Source organism: Meleagris gallopavo, chromosome 1 (genome assembly GCF_000146605.3).
Source record: "Meleagris gallopavo isolate NT-WF06-2002-E0010 breed Aviagen turkey brand Nicholas breeding stock chromosome 1, Turkey_5.1, whole genome shotgun sequence".
Classification (NCBI taxonomy): domain Eukaryota; kingdom Metazoa; phylum Chordata; class Aves; order Galliformes; family Phasianidae; genus Meleagris; species Meleagris gallopavo.
Genome location: NC_015011.2, coordinates 12,308,843 through 12,328,313, shown reverse-complemented (window position 1 = coordinate 12,328,313; position 19,471 = coordinate 12,308,843). Strand labels below are relative to the sequence as shown.

Here is a 19,471-nt window from a genome sequence, read left to right as displayed (position 1 = left end):
CCTAGATGTAACCTTGTATATTTATTTTACAATGAAGGAAATGGAAATACAGGAATAAAGGATTACATATGCAGTGTTACAAGTAGGGGCTCGCTTGTGTTTTTCACACCAATTGTATGTGCTTAGGTACCTTTGCTTAGAAAAACTTGTCTAACATCATATTTGGAGTTCACATTCACTTAAATCCAGGGGGATGCTGCATCTAAACTAGTCTCCTATAGACAGTGCAGAGCCAGTTGGTGTGGGCATTGGAGTGCAGTGCAAGATTCATCTCATGCTTAAGTAGGTTCTGTATTGAATTGGATGAATTGCACCATAAACTATATTGATTAGATTTCTACTGGCTATAATGGGAGCTTAGGAAACTAGTTTGGCTGTACATATCCACTTGGCAGGAAGCTAACATTAGGTGAAATAAATCCTGCCTTAAATGTTTAGGTACAGCCAGGCTTAAAATCTGAAGGCATTGCTTTCTAATTAGAAAAAATAAATCTTTTGAATTCCCTGTGAGGGGAAAAAATTGCCTGTATTTACCTTGTTGCAGATAAGAGCAGAATTTGTTGGGTTTCGTTGCATGGTTGATCTGGGACAATGTTTTTTCCAGTTAAGTGAGTGAGATTTTTCCTGGTGGAGCTGCTTTTGTAGGAGTTTGCTTTTACAAGTGATCAGATGTATTGGTGGTTGTTTTATTTTGTTGGAGGATACCTGGACTTTAACCTAGAATTTATTTATTATAATTATTTTTTTAATTTCCAGCATACACCCCATGATACTTCAGTTGTATAACAGTGAGGGAAATTTAAAAATACTTTCTGCTCAGAACATTGAGAAGTATATTTCCATCTTTTAGCATATGATAATAAAGGTTGAAAGTTCAGCCAATTGAGGTTAAGAATTTTCACCTTATTGTACAGATGATTTAGTTTGGTTTAAGCTTTTACTATGTAAGAATGCTTCTAATCCTCATTCTTGTTCATGAAATTTTGGCATGTTAATATGGGATTTGGAGTTGTGAAGTTCTGAAAGGCTTTGGTCACACAAACGCTGGGAATATGAAACCGCACAAGCACACAGTGACAACTGGGGAAGAGAATCATAGAATCATGGAATGGCCTGGGTTGAAAAGGACCACAGTGATCATCTAGTTTCAACTCCCTGCTATGTGCAGAATCCCCAACCACCAGACCAGGCTACCCGGAGCCACATTCATGAATAATTTTTTTGAATGTGGAAGATATCTTTCCTTGTGAAATGATATGAGGGTTCCCTTGAGTTTTTGCAAGTACTATTTTATGCAGTATTTTGCCTCAGTTCATTCCAGAAGATCTTCATAAATCTTCACTATCTTCTGTTTGGAAGAATTTCTGAACTGTTCCTACTCTTACAGGAATTTATTTCTGCCAAAGAATTCCAGTAAAGTGTGAGTTCTAGAAGGAGCATTTCATTGTATTTAACTCTCCTGGCTTTTCCAGAAGAAACCATTTCTCAAATTTGAAAATTCAAATCTGTTAAAGCAGAAAGATGATAATGTGAAGAAAACAGACTTGTGAAGTAACTGTATGCTAAATGCAACTTCAGGAATTACTGTATGCTGATTGTGCTTGCTAGTTACTTGGGGTGTACACGTTTTAATAGTTACTGTATGTTTGTTGACTTCTTCTGGTTGATATTGGAGAACATGCTTCATGGCACTGCTGTTGAGAAGCTTCTGGTTGAGATGGTGTGCAGTTCATACCTTCCATCTTACCTGCATTCTGAGGGTGCCAGAAGAGGAGTGGTCCCCGTATACTCTGCTATTGTGAGGCCCCATCTGGAGTACTGTGTCCAGATCTGGAGCCCCCAGTGCAGGAAAGACAGGGAGCTGTTGGAGAGGGTCCAGAGGAGAACCACAAAGATGATCAGGGGACTGGAGCACCTCCCCTATGAAGACAGGCAGAGGGAGCTGGGCTTGTTCAGCCTGGAAAAGAGAAGGCTGTGTGGTTTCCTCATTGCAGCCTTTCAATACCTAAATGGAGCCTACAAACACCTCTTTGAAAACAACTCTTTGAAAGGGTTGACAACTGCAGTACAAGGGGAAATGGTTTTAAGTTGAGAGAGTGAAGATTTAGGTTGGATGTCAAGGGGAAGTTCTTTACAGAGAGAGTGGTGAGGTGCTGGAACAGGCTGCCCAGAGAGGTTGTGGAAGCGCTGTCCTTGGAGGTGTTCAAGGCTGGGTTGGATGGGGCCCTGTGCAACCTGGTCTGGTATTAAATGGGGAGGTTGGTGTCCCTGCATGTAGCAGGGAAATTGGAGATTCATGATCCTTGAAGTCCCTTCCAACCCGAGCTGTGGTTCTGTGATTCTGTGGTGCTGTCCTAGAATGAATTGGGCTTATCTGTATAGATGGTTTTAGTACAGTTTTGGTGACGTATTTCTGATATTACTACTTTCTTTGTTAGTGAAGAGATAGCTTTAGGGACACCTCCTGGATTTTTGAAGCTAAAACATGTATTGGAAGTGTTCTTTAGTTCTGCTGAAGAAATGAGTTTTCTGAAAGCTAATGCCACAAAGGTGCTGATGGTATATTTGAGTGATGTCCTTTTCCAGAAGCATTTTTAAACAAACTATCTTCTGAAATTCCTCTTTAATCTTGGCTGCTTTGCTAGTATGAATAGATCAACGTATGCTACAAAAAAGGAAGCTGAATGTCAAAGTAGAGAGAATGAAATACACACTTAAGGAAAACACTTGTTTCCTTTTGTCAGAACTTTTGACAGTCTCGGTCATGAATGTGTCTCTGTATTCCTGACAGTATTGCATGTGTGGAGAATTTCATATTATCCAGTTCTATGCTCTATAAACTGTATTTTTCCTTTTTGTAAAATGGCTTACTTAAAAAATACTTGAGAAAAAACTTCATGCTGCAAATCGGGAACTTATTTCTGTGTTATATTATGAATTCGCTGTAGTCTGCAATGCCTAAAATGTCTATCATTTTGTCTGCTAGCAGCTCTTAGGAGAAGATGTAATGCTTTGGGCTCAGCCAGCTGAACTCCTTAATTTGGGCAGCTGAAGTCATGGGAAGTGAATCCCTGCTTAGCAGTCTTTGGGCCACATCTGGAACTGTGTCCAGTTCTGCCCTATCTCCAGGACATATCAGTGAGTTGGCCAAGTTCATCCCCACAGCAGTCAACGGCTGGAGCACTTGTCCTGTGAGGGGAGGCTGAGGGAAGGCCTGTCTGTAGCTGAGTGAGAAACACTGGGCATAAGCTGAAACAAGATGTTTGTACCAGGTGTAAGGGAAAGACTTTTCCCTATAGTGACAGTCAAGAAGTGTCACTGGCTTCCTGGAGAGGCTGAGTGCACTCTGTATCCTTTGAGGTTTACAAGACTGCGCTGATGTAGTCCTGATTAACCTGTCTGGTTTCACAGCTGACCCTGCTCTGTGCAGGAGGGATTTGAATTGAGACCTCCTGAAGCCCCATCTATCTGCACGCTGATAAGATCCCCACAAACCTTTTCCTCTCAAGGTTAAGCAGTTCACCTCTCAGCATCCTCGTATGACAGGTGCTTTGTGGTCTATTCAATTTGCACATAAATTTAAATGTCATTCAGTACAGTAGCCAGCAAAGCTCTTGAGTAGCTAGAGGGAAACTAGTCACTGCATAGAGTGATTTACCAACCATTACCTGGGCGTCTGCAGGAGGGTCCTCCTGACTCCATCAAGTGGCTCTCTGGTGAGTGCAGTGGTGCAGACTATTAAATTTAGGTCTTCAAATCAGAAAGGTGAATCCTATTATAGTTTTCCACTTTGCTATGTGAAGAGTAAAGCATTTTAGAAACTTAAGAGAATAGATGAATGGATGGAGAATTTGAGTCTGTTAATGCTTAACAACAAGTTAATACAGCGGTTAATGTTGGTCTGCTTCAAAGAAGAATGCTGTTGGTTAAGTTTCTTAAAATATAGGTGTAAGTGCTTGTGAAAGATAGGAAAGGTATGTGTTTAAATGACTTTCTTAAAAGCAAGTGTATTATCTGCTGTTTTTTGAAGATGAAGTCATAGTTTTGTCATTGTGCCTAATCAGTGAAAGTGGCTTAGTTTTGTATGTGAATTTAGTAGCTGTGAAGAGTTTTTGTCCTCATGGGTATATCCAGGAATGTTTGGTTGTTGGTGGTGAAGAACTCATCAGAGCTGTTTTCTTGTAACAATTATGTGAAAATCAGTTGGTCTGCAAGTTGCTTCTGCTTCATATTTCTACATGGCTTGCTGTTGTTCTTTGCCTGAAGTTTGGTAGATTCTGAGTTTAAAAAGTCAGTTCTGTGAGCTAGTAGCAGTGAAGCTTTAGTTATATATATATATATAAAAGAGCGAACAAATCTTGTTGAACTGTGGGAGTGAGGGGACTGGATTGAATAACCTCCAGGCACCTCCAGAAGTGCCTTCCAGCCTCAACCATCTTGTAATTCTGTAGTCTAATATAAATGAAGTGAAATTCAAGAATCTATTTATACTGTGTTTTTGTAGCACTGCTGCCTTGTCTGTTGGTATAGATTAAAAGAAGTACCACATGAGAAGCAGAGAAAAAAGGGAAAACTAAGTTTTACATCTTCTATGCTGTTTTTTTCTTTCACATGGATTTTGTCAGAGTCTAGTAAAATAGACCTACAGGAAGATGCAATTTCCCCTGTGCGTTTACTTGGTCACTAACTCTTTTCAAAGCAGACTTTAAAATGAGTAAATATTTGTGCTGAACTCTACTTTCTGGCAGCAGGATGTCCCTTGCCTGTTCCTTTAGTTATCAGTAACCATTAAAGAATGTTATGCTCTGGTTGTGGTTTTTTTTTGTATGTGAAGTTATTGTACTGTCAGCCTTTAACTCTATCGTGTTCATGGGAATAATACATAACTTCATCTACTTGTCATCAGCATCGTTGGTTGATGCCAATTCTGAATCCATGAAATTTAAATCTGGAAACATTATTGATTTCTAGAGAAGTTCATAATTCTAGAAAATCTTAAATAGCCAGAAGACTTCAGCTATTTACGATTTTCTAAAATGAAGAACTTATAGAATCAGTTGTTTTAGGACAGAATGTTACCTGTTGTTTCAGCATAGTATTCACAGGAGCCAGTGTATTTCCTGGTCTTACAGCAAGTTTTTGCTCAGCTAAAGGCCTTACATGGAACATAGAGCAAGCACATCAGTTTTCTTCATTGGAAGTGACTAAAGTAACAGCTATGACTCAAACCCATGAAAATGTGATCAGACTTAATAGTGGAAGATCAAATGATCTCTGTTAAACTATACAAGATCTACTCTGCTGATGTACTATAGTCATGTTGAAGACCATAAGGCTGTCTATCAGAGTGGTTTAATATGGCATTTAAGATGAAGAATTCTTGTTCTGAAACATCTGATGATTTTTTTCTGTAGGCATTTAATTGATAATTTTCAGTCTGTTTTGGACAAAAACATGATTAGAAGTAAAGCTGTTGTGTGTGATGTAAAACTAATGTGATGTGACCTATTTGTTTTTTATAGTATTAAGATTTCTGATTTGCAGCTGCCTTTCATAAGAAGCTAATACAACTGCCATTGGAACAGAGAAGTAGTGTCAGGTCTAAGAGAGGAAAAGATTAGTTAAAATGAGTCAAAGCAGATATGGTGGTACTTTAGCAGAATCTCCTCTTTCTAAATATTTTCAAATTGAAACTATCTAGTAAAACATCTGTTTTCTGTCAGTAAAATGCCCAAAAAACATATTTAAAAAACACTTCCTGCAGATTTATAAAAACTGCTGTTATGTGCAGTACTTTTAAGGTAATTGTGGATTGCAGACTGTATGCAATAGAAGAAGTCTGGACATTTTCATTTTTCACTAGCTAAAAATTGTTAGCTTTTAAGAAGTCTAATGTGTCTTCCCATTGATAAACTGAAGAAAGCTATTTGTACCTTGTCATAAAATCAGGTCTTTCCTCTTTAATCCATAGATGGGAAACGGTAATTTAACAGGACAAGTCAGTCTATAAATCCAATGACAGGAAATCTCTGTTATAGCTCAAAATGTTCCCATTTATTGTGCAGTTTGAACTCTTGCCATGTTAACTAGTGCTCTCTGTATTTTTTTATTGATTGGAAAGCATGTATTCAATGTTTTCCATAATATATGTGAAGCCATATATATATATATATATATATAAGACTACTGTGAGTGATTGTGCCTCCCTAGAGACTGAAAATTACAAGAATAGCATTTTGTGATACTCTGGGAAAAATCTCCTGGATTAAAAACTCCTGTTTGTTTTGCAGACCAGCAATCACCTCCTTGGACCAAAGCCATTTCCTCTGGACAGATTATTAGCAATATTATATAGCATTGTGGACAACAGAGTTGCTCCAACTGCAAATATATTTTCCCAGGTGAGTCAAGTACATATGTACTTGCTTTTATTTCCTGTATATTGTCTGTGGAATTTTTGAAAAGGTTTCACACTGGTATGTGTGTGGAGGTCTTTTGTTGGTTCTTTAAGTCACTATTTTAATGGAATATAATGGAAAAATAAGCACATTATTAATTTAAGTTGAAGTCTCTTGGTAGTATTTATCTCTATTAGTAGCTATGAATACAAGCTTTTATCTATGTAATGATCTGAAACTTTATAACAGCTACAGTTTTTCTTGATCGTGGAATGTTACCTGTGTTGGTTAGCTTGTTGGATTCTCACTGAAGTCTGCTAGCCTTCTTGCATTTCAGTTTAAGTGTTCTCTATCCTATGGACAGAATTAGTCACCGATAATGTGTTACAGAAGTTGCAGTAGTCAAGAAAGAGCAGAGGGAGGAGTAAGGTCTTTGAAAGTACCTGCTCTGGTATATATATGTCATAGGGATGATATTTTTCATTTGAACCAACTTTTTGTTTTTCAGAGGAGAGTGAGTTTCCCATTTCACTAGGTGGCAGCATAACTATAGCATTGAGTGAAGTGCAGTAAATGTAGGATTCTCTCTGTTCTCTCTAAAGCTCTGCGTTTATCAGTTGTAAATATCTGTTCTCTAATGTCAGCTTGATTCTTAGAGCTTTCATGTACACCTTAGAAGATCTCCCTTTCCGCTGCTTTCTTGCTTTCCAGTTGACTTTTACTTAGAAATATTTTTATACATCTACTTGATAAGTCTCAAATCAGGGATTACTTAAATGATGTTTGTTTTCATGCAGAGTTCTAGGAAGTAAGCTTGAGATACCTAACCAGTTCTGCTGCAGTTTTAATCATTGCTGTTCAGTGTTCACACACGTTTAGGTTGGTGAAGTTCATCTCTCATATTTGCAGAACAATTCACCACAAATAATACACATTTTAAAATTAAGAAATGCAAGATCAAGTGAATTATAGTGCTTTATTTAATCACTGGTATGTGTATGTGTATTTACTAATAATGATAGGGGCCTAGGTACTTTACAGATGCAGTAGGCAGCTACATCTTCATGCAACATTTTCTCTCAAGCTTGAACTTAGTTAAAGATCATTGGTTAAAAGTTAAAGGTTACCGTAGGATCTGAGGTATTTGACCTTATTAGACATCAAGCTCAAAAATCTGCTAGTAGAAACATTTCTGTACTTAGATCAGTGAATTTCAGCTTGTACTCTGCACCTCCCAGGTGAGGTCAATGCTTTACCTTCCAGAGGCATTGAGGAGGAGGCTTAAAAAAAAAAAAAGATGTAAACAATTTATAGAATCATGGAGTCCTTAGAAGGAACCTCTGAAGGCCGTCTAGTCCAACTCCCCTGCAATGAACCGGGGCACCACAGTTAGATCAGGTTGCCCAGGCCTTACTCAACTTTGCCTTGAAAGTCTCCAGGGATGGGGCATCAACCACAACACTATGCAACCTTTTCCAGTGTCTCGCCACCCTCGCTATAAAAGATTTTATCCATATATCTAACCTAAACCTACCTCCTTGAGCTTGAAGCCATTTCTCCTTGTTTTATCACCGGGGACCCTGCTGAAGAGTCTTTTCCCTTCTTTTTTGTAACTGCCCTTTAGATACTGAAAGGCCACTCTCAGCTTTAATTTAAATATAAAGGCCTCGAAGCCTTCTCCTGGCTGAATAGCCCCAGCTCTCTCAGTCTGTCCTCATAGGAAATCTTTTCCATCTCTGGGATCATTTTTGTGGCCTCTTCTGGACATGCTCCAACAGATCCATGTCTCTCCTGTACTGAGAACTCCACATCTGGAAGCAGTACTCCAGATGTGGAGTGGCCTTTCAGACCTGTTTGACCTGTTTGCGTCCTGTACATTCTTACCTTTCTCTTGTCATTTCACCTCAAGAATTCACTGTGCTCTCAGAAGAACTCCGAACTTTGTGAATATTTGAAGCTACACAGTTTCCTATAAGCAATGTTATATGAAGGGGCATCATATTGTTGAAGCACGCTGGTCCAGCCTTTGGCTGGCTTCAGCTTTGTAGCTACTTAGAGTTTCTTTGGAACAGAAAGAATTCAGTGATACTAATAAATAAATGAATGTGTGAATAATAAGTGAATAAAAATGTCTAATTTTGGACAACAGTATCTATTCACTTTTTTTTCTTCTGGCTGAAATGTCAGAGGTAGCTTGAGATAAATTGCTTTTCTATAAATGCATGGATTCTTTAACTCACTGTACTGTGAAGTTTGTTGGTCAGTCTAATGGCGTTGCGTAGAGAGAGGGTTGTGACTTTTATACCTCAACTGTTCTGGTTTGCTGCATTCAGTGCAGTATATCTGTTGATTTAAGACACAGCGTTGAAGCTGCAACTTAATATAAAGTCACAAAGAATTATCTCAGTTAATGATGTATGTTGATCAACAAGGATAGAACTAGGGTTAGTTCAGTAAGAAATGAGTAGGTGTCTTACAAGGCTGTTGCAGAGCAGAATAAAATACGATACAATCCAAGTAATGTTTGGGTTGGTTTCACTTGTGTTCTGTCTACTGTTGATTGACCATGTAGGTACTTCTTGCATTAAGCCTTTCTTTCATTAAATATTTGAAGCCAGGCAGCAGTGATTTTAAACATAGTTGTTTCATTTTAAAGTATGAAATAATTCAACACTAGATGGCAGTGTTGTCAAAGAATTGTCATAGTAATATTTTCTTCTTAAAATATGCAGATTAAGCTGTAAAGACATGTTAGAAGGCATCTATTGAATTGTAATTAGGTTAGGGAAAATAGGTTGAAATTAAATTTTTTGATACCAAAATAAAGTATTGTAATTTTTTTGTCTCTAGGAACAGGTTTTGCATTAAATTTTAGTCTAAAATTCATTTCTAATGTACAATAACATAGAGCAGAATTTTAAAAGATTTTGAAGTAGTTGAATTGTACTTCCACTGGAATAGCCTAAAACACTTCATGTTTCACTGATTTTTTTTTAATTTTTTTTTTTAACTATTCTGATCTAGTTTCCAAATAGTTTTCCAAGTGATTACTTAGGAGCTTAATTACCTTACAGCATCTGTATTTTTTGCTGTTAGATTGCTGCAAGTTTTTTTTCTTCTTACTTGTGTGTAAAATAGGGAAATAGTTATTGTGCAGAAGTTTTAAAAAGCTGGAAATCAAACATCAGTCTTTTTAACTGATTCAGCTTTAATTTTGTGCTCTTTCATTTGAAGACCAAAAGGCTGTGCATGAACCAAATGCTTGCGAATTCTTCCCATGTGCTATCAGAAAATAGCATGCCTTGACTTTAAAGTTGATCAACAATCTCAGTCAGGATTCAAGGACTGGCAGCTGCTTTAAGATCTGCCATGCTGCTGATTTCTTGATGTTTCTTATTGCTTCTTGTTTCTGCACATCATTTCTATTCATACCAAAATTGTGGCTATTAGCTTTTCCAAATGAAGCTTTCCTTGAGCACAAAAAATTTCAATGTTCTGCTCAATAGTTGGGTTTATTAAAAATGCTTCATTTTCACAAAACAGAGTTTCAACTTAAAATTTCAATCTTCATACAACTTTTGCCTTTTAACGTTAGTAATATGAATAATATTAATTAGTCTTTTAACAATCTCGTACTTTTTCAAACAGAAAGTTAATGTATGTCTTTTAGCTGTGTGATCTTTACAGTTGATTCTTGCTGGAATTGGGTTGTATGAATTGGGTTATAAAGTTGATTTGTTCCCCCTGCCCTCACTAGTTAGCAGAGCAAACAGCAGCAGGAAAAACAAAAAGATACAGATTTACACTTCTGCAAATGAAAATTGTTTTTATTGCCACTTCAAAGGTTAAACATTCTTCTGGTTTTCCTTTCTTTTTTTTCTGTGCTATTTTTAAATAACATTTTCATACATCTAGTGAGGAATTGTTTGAGAGGAAGCAAAGGTGAGGTTTTTAGACTACTGATACTGGAACATATGTGAATATAGGTCTTCTCCAGAATATCCTTTTTGTTGTTGTTGTTTTAGCAGCTTTAATTTATCATGATGATACTGCTTTTTAATGCATTTTGTGTTGCTGTTACATATCACCAACTTGGTTGAATTTGCTTATTTTCTAATCAGGAGATAAGGGAATTAAATCAGTGATTTCTGTAACCATTTCAGAGGACACAATCTCCAACTATTTTTCTTCAGATGCACTTTTGGGTAATAATTTAACAGATGAAAGATGATACCAACAACATCACTTGTGCCTCAGTTGCACAGTTGATGTTCTAATTGGCTGTATGGCTAATGGGGAAATGTTTTAGTGGGGAAAAAATGAAAACTGTTCAGCCAGTGCAGTGATGTGGTATGCAGCCTGCATCCTACAATAGCAGCAAAGTCACATATCTGGGTAAGCTGGTTGATGTTTCCTAGCAGCTCGCCTTTGCAGCCCTAGGGAGCCACCAGGACTATGATTTGTGTCCACATGCACCTACTGTGCAGAGCTGCAAATGTGCATTGCGGCCAAATGTAATTGCTACAGGATGGATGGATACCAGGAAACTTTATGATATCTACCACAAGTGCATGTTGCACGGATCTGTTCACTCTGGTTTGTAGAAGGACAGTGTTTCATTCTAGACTTCTACTATTTAGACAGAAATACAGTCTTTTCTTTGTAAATGAAGATTGTAAATGAATTTGTTCCTGCATGGAACGTTATGCAGGAATTGTCAATATTTATTTAAATTAAAGCAGCTCTGTTTACATTGAAGTAGATAGGTGTTGTTCATTTAATATCACAAGGTTGTGTTTTTCTTGTTACGGCTTACGCTGTGAATTGCTAGCCAAAATTCACCAATACTTTCGCCTTTACCAAAATGATTTTTCAGTTGCTTCTTCATATTAATTCTCTCAGCTGTTTTTCACGTGTCCTGTTTTCTATATCTTTTATTTTGCTTTTATTTTCTTAGAATCACAGAATCATTAAGGCTGGAAAAGACCTCTAATATCTAGACCAAACAGTCCACCTTGTTGTGAAGTATGCTTTTCGTTAAAAAGATTGCCCAGATCTACTTGTATTTGAGTTGTGCTGTTGCTTTTATTCTCTAAAATTGAACCAGCTCCTTTGTCTTGCTTACTTTTGCATACTTCGTAATTAGTAACACAACCCAGAACATTTGGAGAGAGGCCTATGCAGAAAGATGCAATAACTGATCTCAGAATGTAGTAATGGCTGGAACATGCTGATAGGTAACTTCACTTCTGTCTGCATTTCATTCTAATGCATTAAAGTTAAGACTGTTAGATTATTTTAAAATAGATCTATTTTATGTTTATATTTTTATTTAAATAGTTATAATTCAGATTTATCTATATGTAGTATACCTATATATGAAAACAACAAGTATCATATATACCCAATATTAATATACGTAGAATTAATTTAGTTAGAATTAATTTCTATTCACAGTGTGTTTGGAAAATGAAATTTTCACGAAGGCTGTTTCTCTCTGTAGATATATAATGATGGATCTGCTATCTTGTACTCCACAGCCTGCATTTCATTTAAAGATGTTTCTGATCTGTTTAATGCTGGACCCAAGAAAAGCATTTGAATTTCCTTAAGAGATCCACAAACTCCTGAAGCTAATACAAATATGTAAGAATTTGGAACGAAGGTTAAAAATTAACATTTTCCAATCTGGCAAACCCATAAATGCAATTCCAAGTGATGCTGGTTACAGAGCAACTGATTTTATCTGAAGGTGGAATAAGTCTTCAGCTCTAAGATTTAGAGTCATGTGTTAAGTACCAATCTGATACAGATCTATTAGAAATACATAAAACCCCTGATGTAGAATGCTCCCAGCTGGAAGGAGCCAGAGGAATGTAATTTCCCTTGATTAAAATACCCTTTCTTGGAGCATAGAATACTGCCAGGTTTGTTTTCTTTTTCCTTCCTTTCTTGACTGCCTCTCATGGAGTAGATTAAGGAGTAACTAATATTGGTGTACGTCAACTGGAACAGTTTATGGCAATTTACCTACAAGGTTTATTTGCCTATGTTTTGCTAGCAGCATACTTCATATCATGCTATTTCATATGATAATTTGATATTTGAACTACTACTTTGTTGTTATTGTTTCCAGCTATGGTAAAATTCAGATGACAAGACGATAGTAAGAATTCTGGTTTAGTTAGCTACTTATTTGATAGGGAGTTTGCTTTTTGGCATGGCCTTTCTCAGACATCAGATGCTCTTATCCTGATCGTAGTTCACTGCTAAGATGTGTGCATTTCCAGAGGAAAAGGTTTGGTTAAAAATACATGTTGTGTACAGTATAGCTGCCCATCTAATCATTCTAAAGACTTTTGCTTCCCAGTGTTCCAAACATAGGATGATTGAACATAAACTTTACTCTGGGGTAGTTGTCGTTACTGGTAATTTTCATTACTGTTACAAATAAACTTCCCTTCTTTTTGCAGTGTCTGTGGAGGTCCACATAGATTCTGTGCTGGCAAAATGAGTGTTATTCTTATATAACATCACTAACAGTTCTATGTACATTCAGTCTCTTCAAGTTGTGCAAGCCCTGCAGGCATCTTGTCCATATGGGCATGTAAAGCAGCTTTTTTTGTCCGGTGATGTCATGACTACCAATACCTAATAGGGATTGTTAGAACAGCTTGCTTAGCTGTTGGCAAAATTGCAGCTGTGTTTTCTATGTCTTTATAATATTAATGTTGCATTTGATCTTACCACATACCTTATTCTCTAGGTTATTATGCATCGCATGCCTTGTTTTGTTATATCTATTGATTAGAAAGTTTAGTAATCTATTGGTCAGTACTCTGTTAATTTTTAGTACATTTGGAAAGATGGTGATAAGAGCTAATAAATAACTCAGTTTTTCTGTTATTGGTCATCAAACTGATCTGATGGAAATTTACAGCCTTAAATGGGAATTTGTGATGCATAGCATGGGAACATGGGTTAGCACGTCTGCACTGGCTGTGGCAGCTTGAGAAAGCCTGCTTTTTTCAGAAGAGAAAGAAAAACCATGACTTTTAACCAAGTAGCTGACTATTCTTTAAGCATCAGCATGGTTGTGAATAAAAATAAATATATTTCTGGTGCTTCATTCCTTCTAGTTTTAGCTGGTACAGAAAAGATCTTGTAGAGAAACTGATGTTTGAGCTATGCTGTGTTGTCTGACCTACCATAGAATCATAGAATGGCTTGGGTTGAAAAGGACCACAATGATCATCTAGTTCCAACCCCCCTGCTATGTGCAGGGTCCCTGACCACCAGAGCAGGCTGCCCAGAGCCACATCCAGCCTGGCCTTGGAGGCCTCCAGGGATGGGGCATCCACAACCTCCTTGGGCAACCTGTTCCAGTGCTTCACCACCCTCTGAGTGAAAAACCTCCTTCTAATATCTAACCGAAACCTCCCCTGTCTCAGTTTAAAACCATTCCCCCTTGTCCTATCACTTTCCATATTAATGAAGCTTTACAGTTTCCTGGGAGGCTTTCTTAAGTATTTTCTTAACCAAACTCTGTTCTGTTCTACTTGAATTCTTTCTTCTCAGTAATTTAGGTAGAAAACTTATTTTTCCAAAAAGCTTCTGGTAACAGTGCCCAGGTTTGCACTTCAGCTGTTTTTAAGGCACGGATAAATGTATATAACAAAGGCAAATTGTTGTGAATTATTGAAAACTAGTTTAACAGAAGAAATTCTAGTTATGACAAGAGCCTACTGAGAGGGAGGGAGAGAAGGAGGACTTCAGATATGATTGAGATTGAGGAAGATGAATGGAATTTCTTAATTTGTTCTGCCAGTGCTTTTAGTTAAGAAAAAAAATGAGAAGCTTTCTAGCTATATTTGTTCTATTTTTATCGTTTTAGTAGCATCTCTGTAAGAATTTGCTGACTCTCATAAACCAGTAAGTAGCTATATATAATGCTCTTTAAAATTTGTTTACAGGAAATTTGTACTTTTCAAATGTGACCAAATAAAAAGTGTGGTTTTTGAGATAGATGCACCACGTTGCTAAAACAGTGGTGAAGAATTTTAAATTCTCTGAATCTGTTAGCAATTCTTGCAGCCCTATGTTCCTTATATATTCTTTTGTGCCTTCACATCATATACTGTATGGTGTAAAACATTTGTTGCATCAACCAATGGTTTCTTTAACTTCTGTTTTATCAGTGCATTATTTGTAAACAGTATTTGAAGTTTGAAATTTTAACTTATCTATGCAAATGTGTTAGTGTATAAAAGAAGAAAATGTGAATATATGAAATCAGAGCAGAGTTCGTCTCCTTCCAGACTCTTTCCTTTCCATCCCTTTCTTCACATGCTTATTTAGAAATTGGTTTCGTGTACTTAATGGAAAATCATTTAATACTCCAGGAACAGATTCACACTGTGTTTACATCAAGCAGTTGCAGCTGAAGCTTGTTAGTGATTGCATCCCAGATTAAAAAAAAATCTTCACTGTGGTACATGAACTCCTATTGTTTGAAGATAAATAATCGGCTCATCCCCTCTTTAGGGAAGAACAAAGAACATAATGGTACATCTGGTTCATCTGTTAAGACAGCAAGGATTAATTAAGCAAATACTGCACAACCTCGCTTGATAACGTACATATCTAAAAACAGCTTGTATATGATAAGTTTTCTAATCACTTCCCTTTAACTGTTTACTGTATGCACATAATGTGTTCCAGAATTACCAGCTATTCGTCAAAATGACTTAGGATACAACATCGAGATAAAGTAAATTGGAGAGTTAAGGTAGAGTTTGTTACTTCTCTTGCAAATCTCTGGTATGGTAGGGGACTGTTGAACACCCAGGTGACATCGTAAACACTATTCATAAATTTTGTTGTTCTGTTTTTTTAAAAATAACTTGGATGATTTCTCTGCTAATATGGATCACAGAATGGGAAAAGAAGCCATCTCCTTACTGAGAATTTGTATAGAACCTAGTTCAGTGAAATATAATTTCAGGACTAGAACGGGACTCAGGTCAAATCGCAACGTAGTGTCCCAGTTTCTCCACTGCCCTGGTGACTATAATTATTTCTGATTCTGAGTTGAAGACTACCCAAGGCCAGTTTCACCTCTTTTACTTTGTACTTCCATTGTCTTTTTTACCTAAATAGCTTTACTTCTTCTTTGGCATTTCCCTCAGCAGGGTTGTAAGGGCGTGGATATTCTGACATGGTCTTCATTTTTCAAGCCTTAACTTATACATGGGACTTGTACTTTTCTGCACATACAGTAATGAATGTAAATGAATATAATTGCACATAAATGGCACAAAAATGATTCACAATCACTAGCAGAGAAGTTGACTGTAATCTTACTTTCTATTTACTGGTACTCTCCTCAGAATGGTTCTGATAAGGTCTCTGTCCTCCTTCTGCTTCATGTGCTATTACATCTCCCTTTCTAGATTATATTCTCTTTAGGTTCTTACCCCTCATCTGTCATTTCACTACAGGTTTTTTCATATTGCATGTGAAATAAACCTGTAGCATTGTATCTGTACCAGGAGAACTCTTTACATTTTTGATGGCAAGGAAGGTACCAAGGCTGTGTACTTGTACAGTGATAGAGTGCAAAGTAGCAAAATGATGTATTAAAAAATATGTCGGATCACTTCAGTGAACACTTCTACTGTTTCTGCCCTGCCAGCTGCAGTCGGTTCAAGCCACTTTCTACTTTTCCTAATACTTATCTGACTTTCTACTTGACATCCCTCCTCCTCCTCCTCCAAGGACCCTCTGCTGCTTTCTATTCATTTGATGTGGAATAGTGCGGCTTGACACAGCATCTGGGATAAAAGCAGCAACTACATTACAGTTAATTTGAAAGGCGGGATTTAAAAATACGAAGCTTGACAAAAAAATGCTTCTTGATGTACAAAGAGTGGTTAAGAATTGACGTAATTTCTCTTCTCCATCTATGGAAATAGAAATTGATAAATAGATGCGGGAAGCAATGTGGAAGACTGACAACATGGTGCATGTAAACCTGAAAAATATGAAAAATTTATGTTCCAAATGAACATTACAAATACTGCTTTTTAAAATGTGGAGGAGTCATAAGATAAGCTAAAATGTCCTAACGTAGCATAGACTTGCAGAAGTTTGATTCCATAAAAGTGTTTTTTGTTTGTTTTTAAGACAAAAACGGACGGAAGCAGAATCAGATTTGTCTTCACTGTACTTCGACAGTACACACGTATATCTAAGCTAGTCAGTAGTGTGAGTTTCTAGTTAATGGAGAGAAATGGTCATACAGAGAACATCATCTCATGCACCCTGTTGTAGATGTGATCTTCTGAAAGTTCTCTGATTTTGACAGTTTTTTACGTTTATTAGATTACAGTGACGTGTGTCCTTGAAGTACCAATTTTACTTTATCAGCTAGAAGCTACATAACTACAAAGTAAATATTTACATTTGAAGCTATCTTAAAGTTATTCCACCTCTGAGGACTAAGAAGTCTTACTCATATTGGCTAGTAAGTTCTTTTTCTTAAGTATCCTGAATTATTCATAAAACAATCCAAAAACTTGCCACCAAATGCACCTTCTTGGTTGTCATGTTCCTTGTCAAAACTTTTGCAGAGCAGGAAAAATAGTTGATTTTTATACCCTACCATTCGTTTCGTCACTCCTGTGGATTGGGTGCACTGAGTTGTCTGGTTATGCTGTAGTATGCTTTGGGGCTGGCAGCCTAGTGCCAGCCTTCAATTTGCAGAACTGCTTTTGATTTATCTCAAAGAGCAAGTGCTTAAATTCTGTCTTTTCAATGCTGGGATTTTCCTGGTAGACACTTACTCTGCAGAATTCTGTGATGATGATCTGTCATTTTCCATCCTTGAATTTGTGTGAACCATACATCTCTGAGCCACATTTCAGTAGAGCAACTGTAGCACGGCTTATTGTCTTGCGGAAAACATCAATAGCGATCTTTTTTCACATGAGAAAGCCAAATATGACAAGAAAGGTAGGATTTTCTGCTTCTGCATTTTGAAATATGAGAAGACTGGGTATAACCTCTGCATGAGGAATTTGTAGAAGAACTGGAAAAAAAACAGGCTGCTCAGATATGAGTTCTGAAGGTGCTTTGGAGGTAAAATTTCAAAACATGGTTTAGCTTATTTAGAGGGGATTTTAAGGCACAGTTTAACAATGGAAATTAAAATTAAAATACTTTAAGACATATTCTAGATGAGCAGAAGGTAGATGCTTGTCTGCAAGCACATTTCACTAACATGTGATGGGACAATTTTACTTGAATCTGATGAACTTGAGTTACAGGCTAACCCTGTGGAGAGAAAATATCCCAGTACCAAAAATTCTGTATTTTAATCTTCAAATTGTTATCTCCTGTATTATAAGTGATACTCAATTCTAAATTTGATTACAAGCTAATATACATTTCCATTTCAAGCAGGACATGTGGCCAGTTCTTTGTAACGATTCATGTAGAACACTGACAGGTGTCTTTGTGCATGTTTTTACATATGTAATTTTTTTTCCCACCTGTTCCTGTCCATATATATTTCTTAAAGTGTAATGCAAATCAAGTTTTTAAAAATAAAGACCAGGGAGAGTATTAAGTGGGGGCTTTAATAAAAGACATAGAAAGAGAGATCCCTGTTGGATTTAGTTTAATAATTGAGGACCATGTGTGACCTAGATCAAATGGGCAAGAGGGCACTTTATGTTCTAGATATCTAGGCAAGAAATATGAAAGTCAAAAGTTGCACTGATTAATAGTATGTAATAAAATAAATTTCAGTAGTTGATACAGAGAGTAAAGAGTTTGACTTAATGGATTACTGCAGAGCTATGAGAATAAAACTGAAGATAGTTGATACAAAATTATTTTTTCCAGCCTTTTTTATTTATTACTAGTAAATAGCATAGGAATATGTTTTGCAACAGATATTTTCTAGCCTGAAGTGACCTCTAATGGATGTGTAACACTGATGGTGCAGAGAAAAGCTTTTTAATAATTTGTGTGACTGTAGTACTTGTGAAAGATGCTAGACTGACTGTCTAGAAGGATGGGTGATGGAAGCTATCTGTTCTGATTCACTGAACAGGTATAGCAGTGACATCAACAGTGTAATCTCTCTGTGCTTCTTTTTAACCTGAAAAATCTTTTATTTCCTTTATTGATTTACTCTTATCAGTGTGAGATTCTGTAGCATAAAATGCATCGGTCAACCAAGAGAAGTAGTAAAGGGGAAGGATGAAAAGATGTAGTGACTGACAGGCTGTTGCAAAGTTGGCTGGTCTGCTGATGAATGCATACTTGACGTGCTTTTTCCTTCCCTCCTCCTGTACAAAATAAAAAACATCAAGATCTCAACAGTTTTAGTCTTACTGGGGGCATTAAAAAACACTAGCCTGAGAACTGTGATTTGACCACTTTTTTTTTTTAGCATATTTACTGTGGTCATGATGAGAATTGGACTATATGTTAACGACTGGGAAAAGTAAAGAGGTACAGGTGGGGAATTAACAAGGCAGTTTCTGCTTAAGAGAAAAAAAATCCCCTAATTACTTCTGTCATTATATAATCACGTTTAAATCAATATCTTACTATCATAAATTGCTTTAAAAGAATAAGCTAAAATTACGTATGCACTGTCTGGAGTTTACTTCGTGGAGTTGCACTTCAGTCAGATGAGAGCAAATCTGTCTGACTCAAAGGAAGCCTTTATAACTTTGTGTTGTGCTCGGGCACTAAGGATAACTCAGTGTTTTGGGGTGGTCATGAAGAAACGTAAGAAAACACGATAGGAATAGCAAATACAGGACATAAATAATCCTTCAAGTCTTTATGCAGTTAACTCTATTTGTAGTTAGAGTGTCTGCAGAAACAAATGCAAAGAAAGAAGATTGGTTATCTGTACTCCAAAATGGAGCCTGGAAAATAATAGCCAAAGACAGAAATGAGTAATGTAAATAATTTCAATTTATTAGGCACTTATGTTTATAATATTTTTAATAAGTTAAGATGCTAGTTTTTAGTACAGGTTTTTTTTTTTTTTT

At 36.7% G+C, this 19,471-nt stretch overlaps 1 protein-coding gene across 1 annotated transcript in view; it reads left to right on the top strand.

Annotated features, from left to right (window-relative positions):
• ORC5 (origin recognition complex subunit 5) overlaps positions 1-19,471 on the top strand; it is a 47,894-nt gene that overhangs the window by 27,775 nt on the left and 648 nt on the right. The window contains exon 13 of the mRNA XM_010728784.3: positions 6,291-6,401. Coding sequence (XP_010727086.2) covers positions 6,291-6,401 — 111 coding nt within the window. The remainder of the gene's footprint in view (positions 1-6,290; positions 6,402-19,471) is intronic.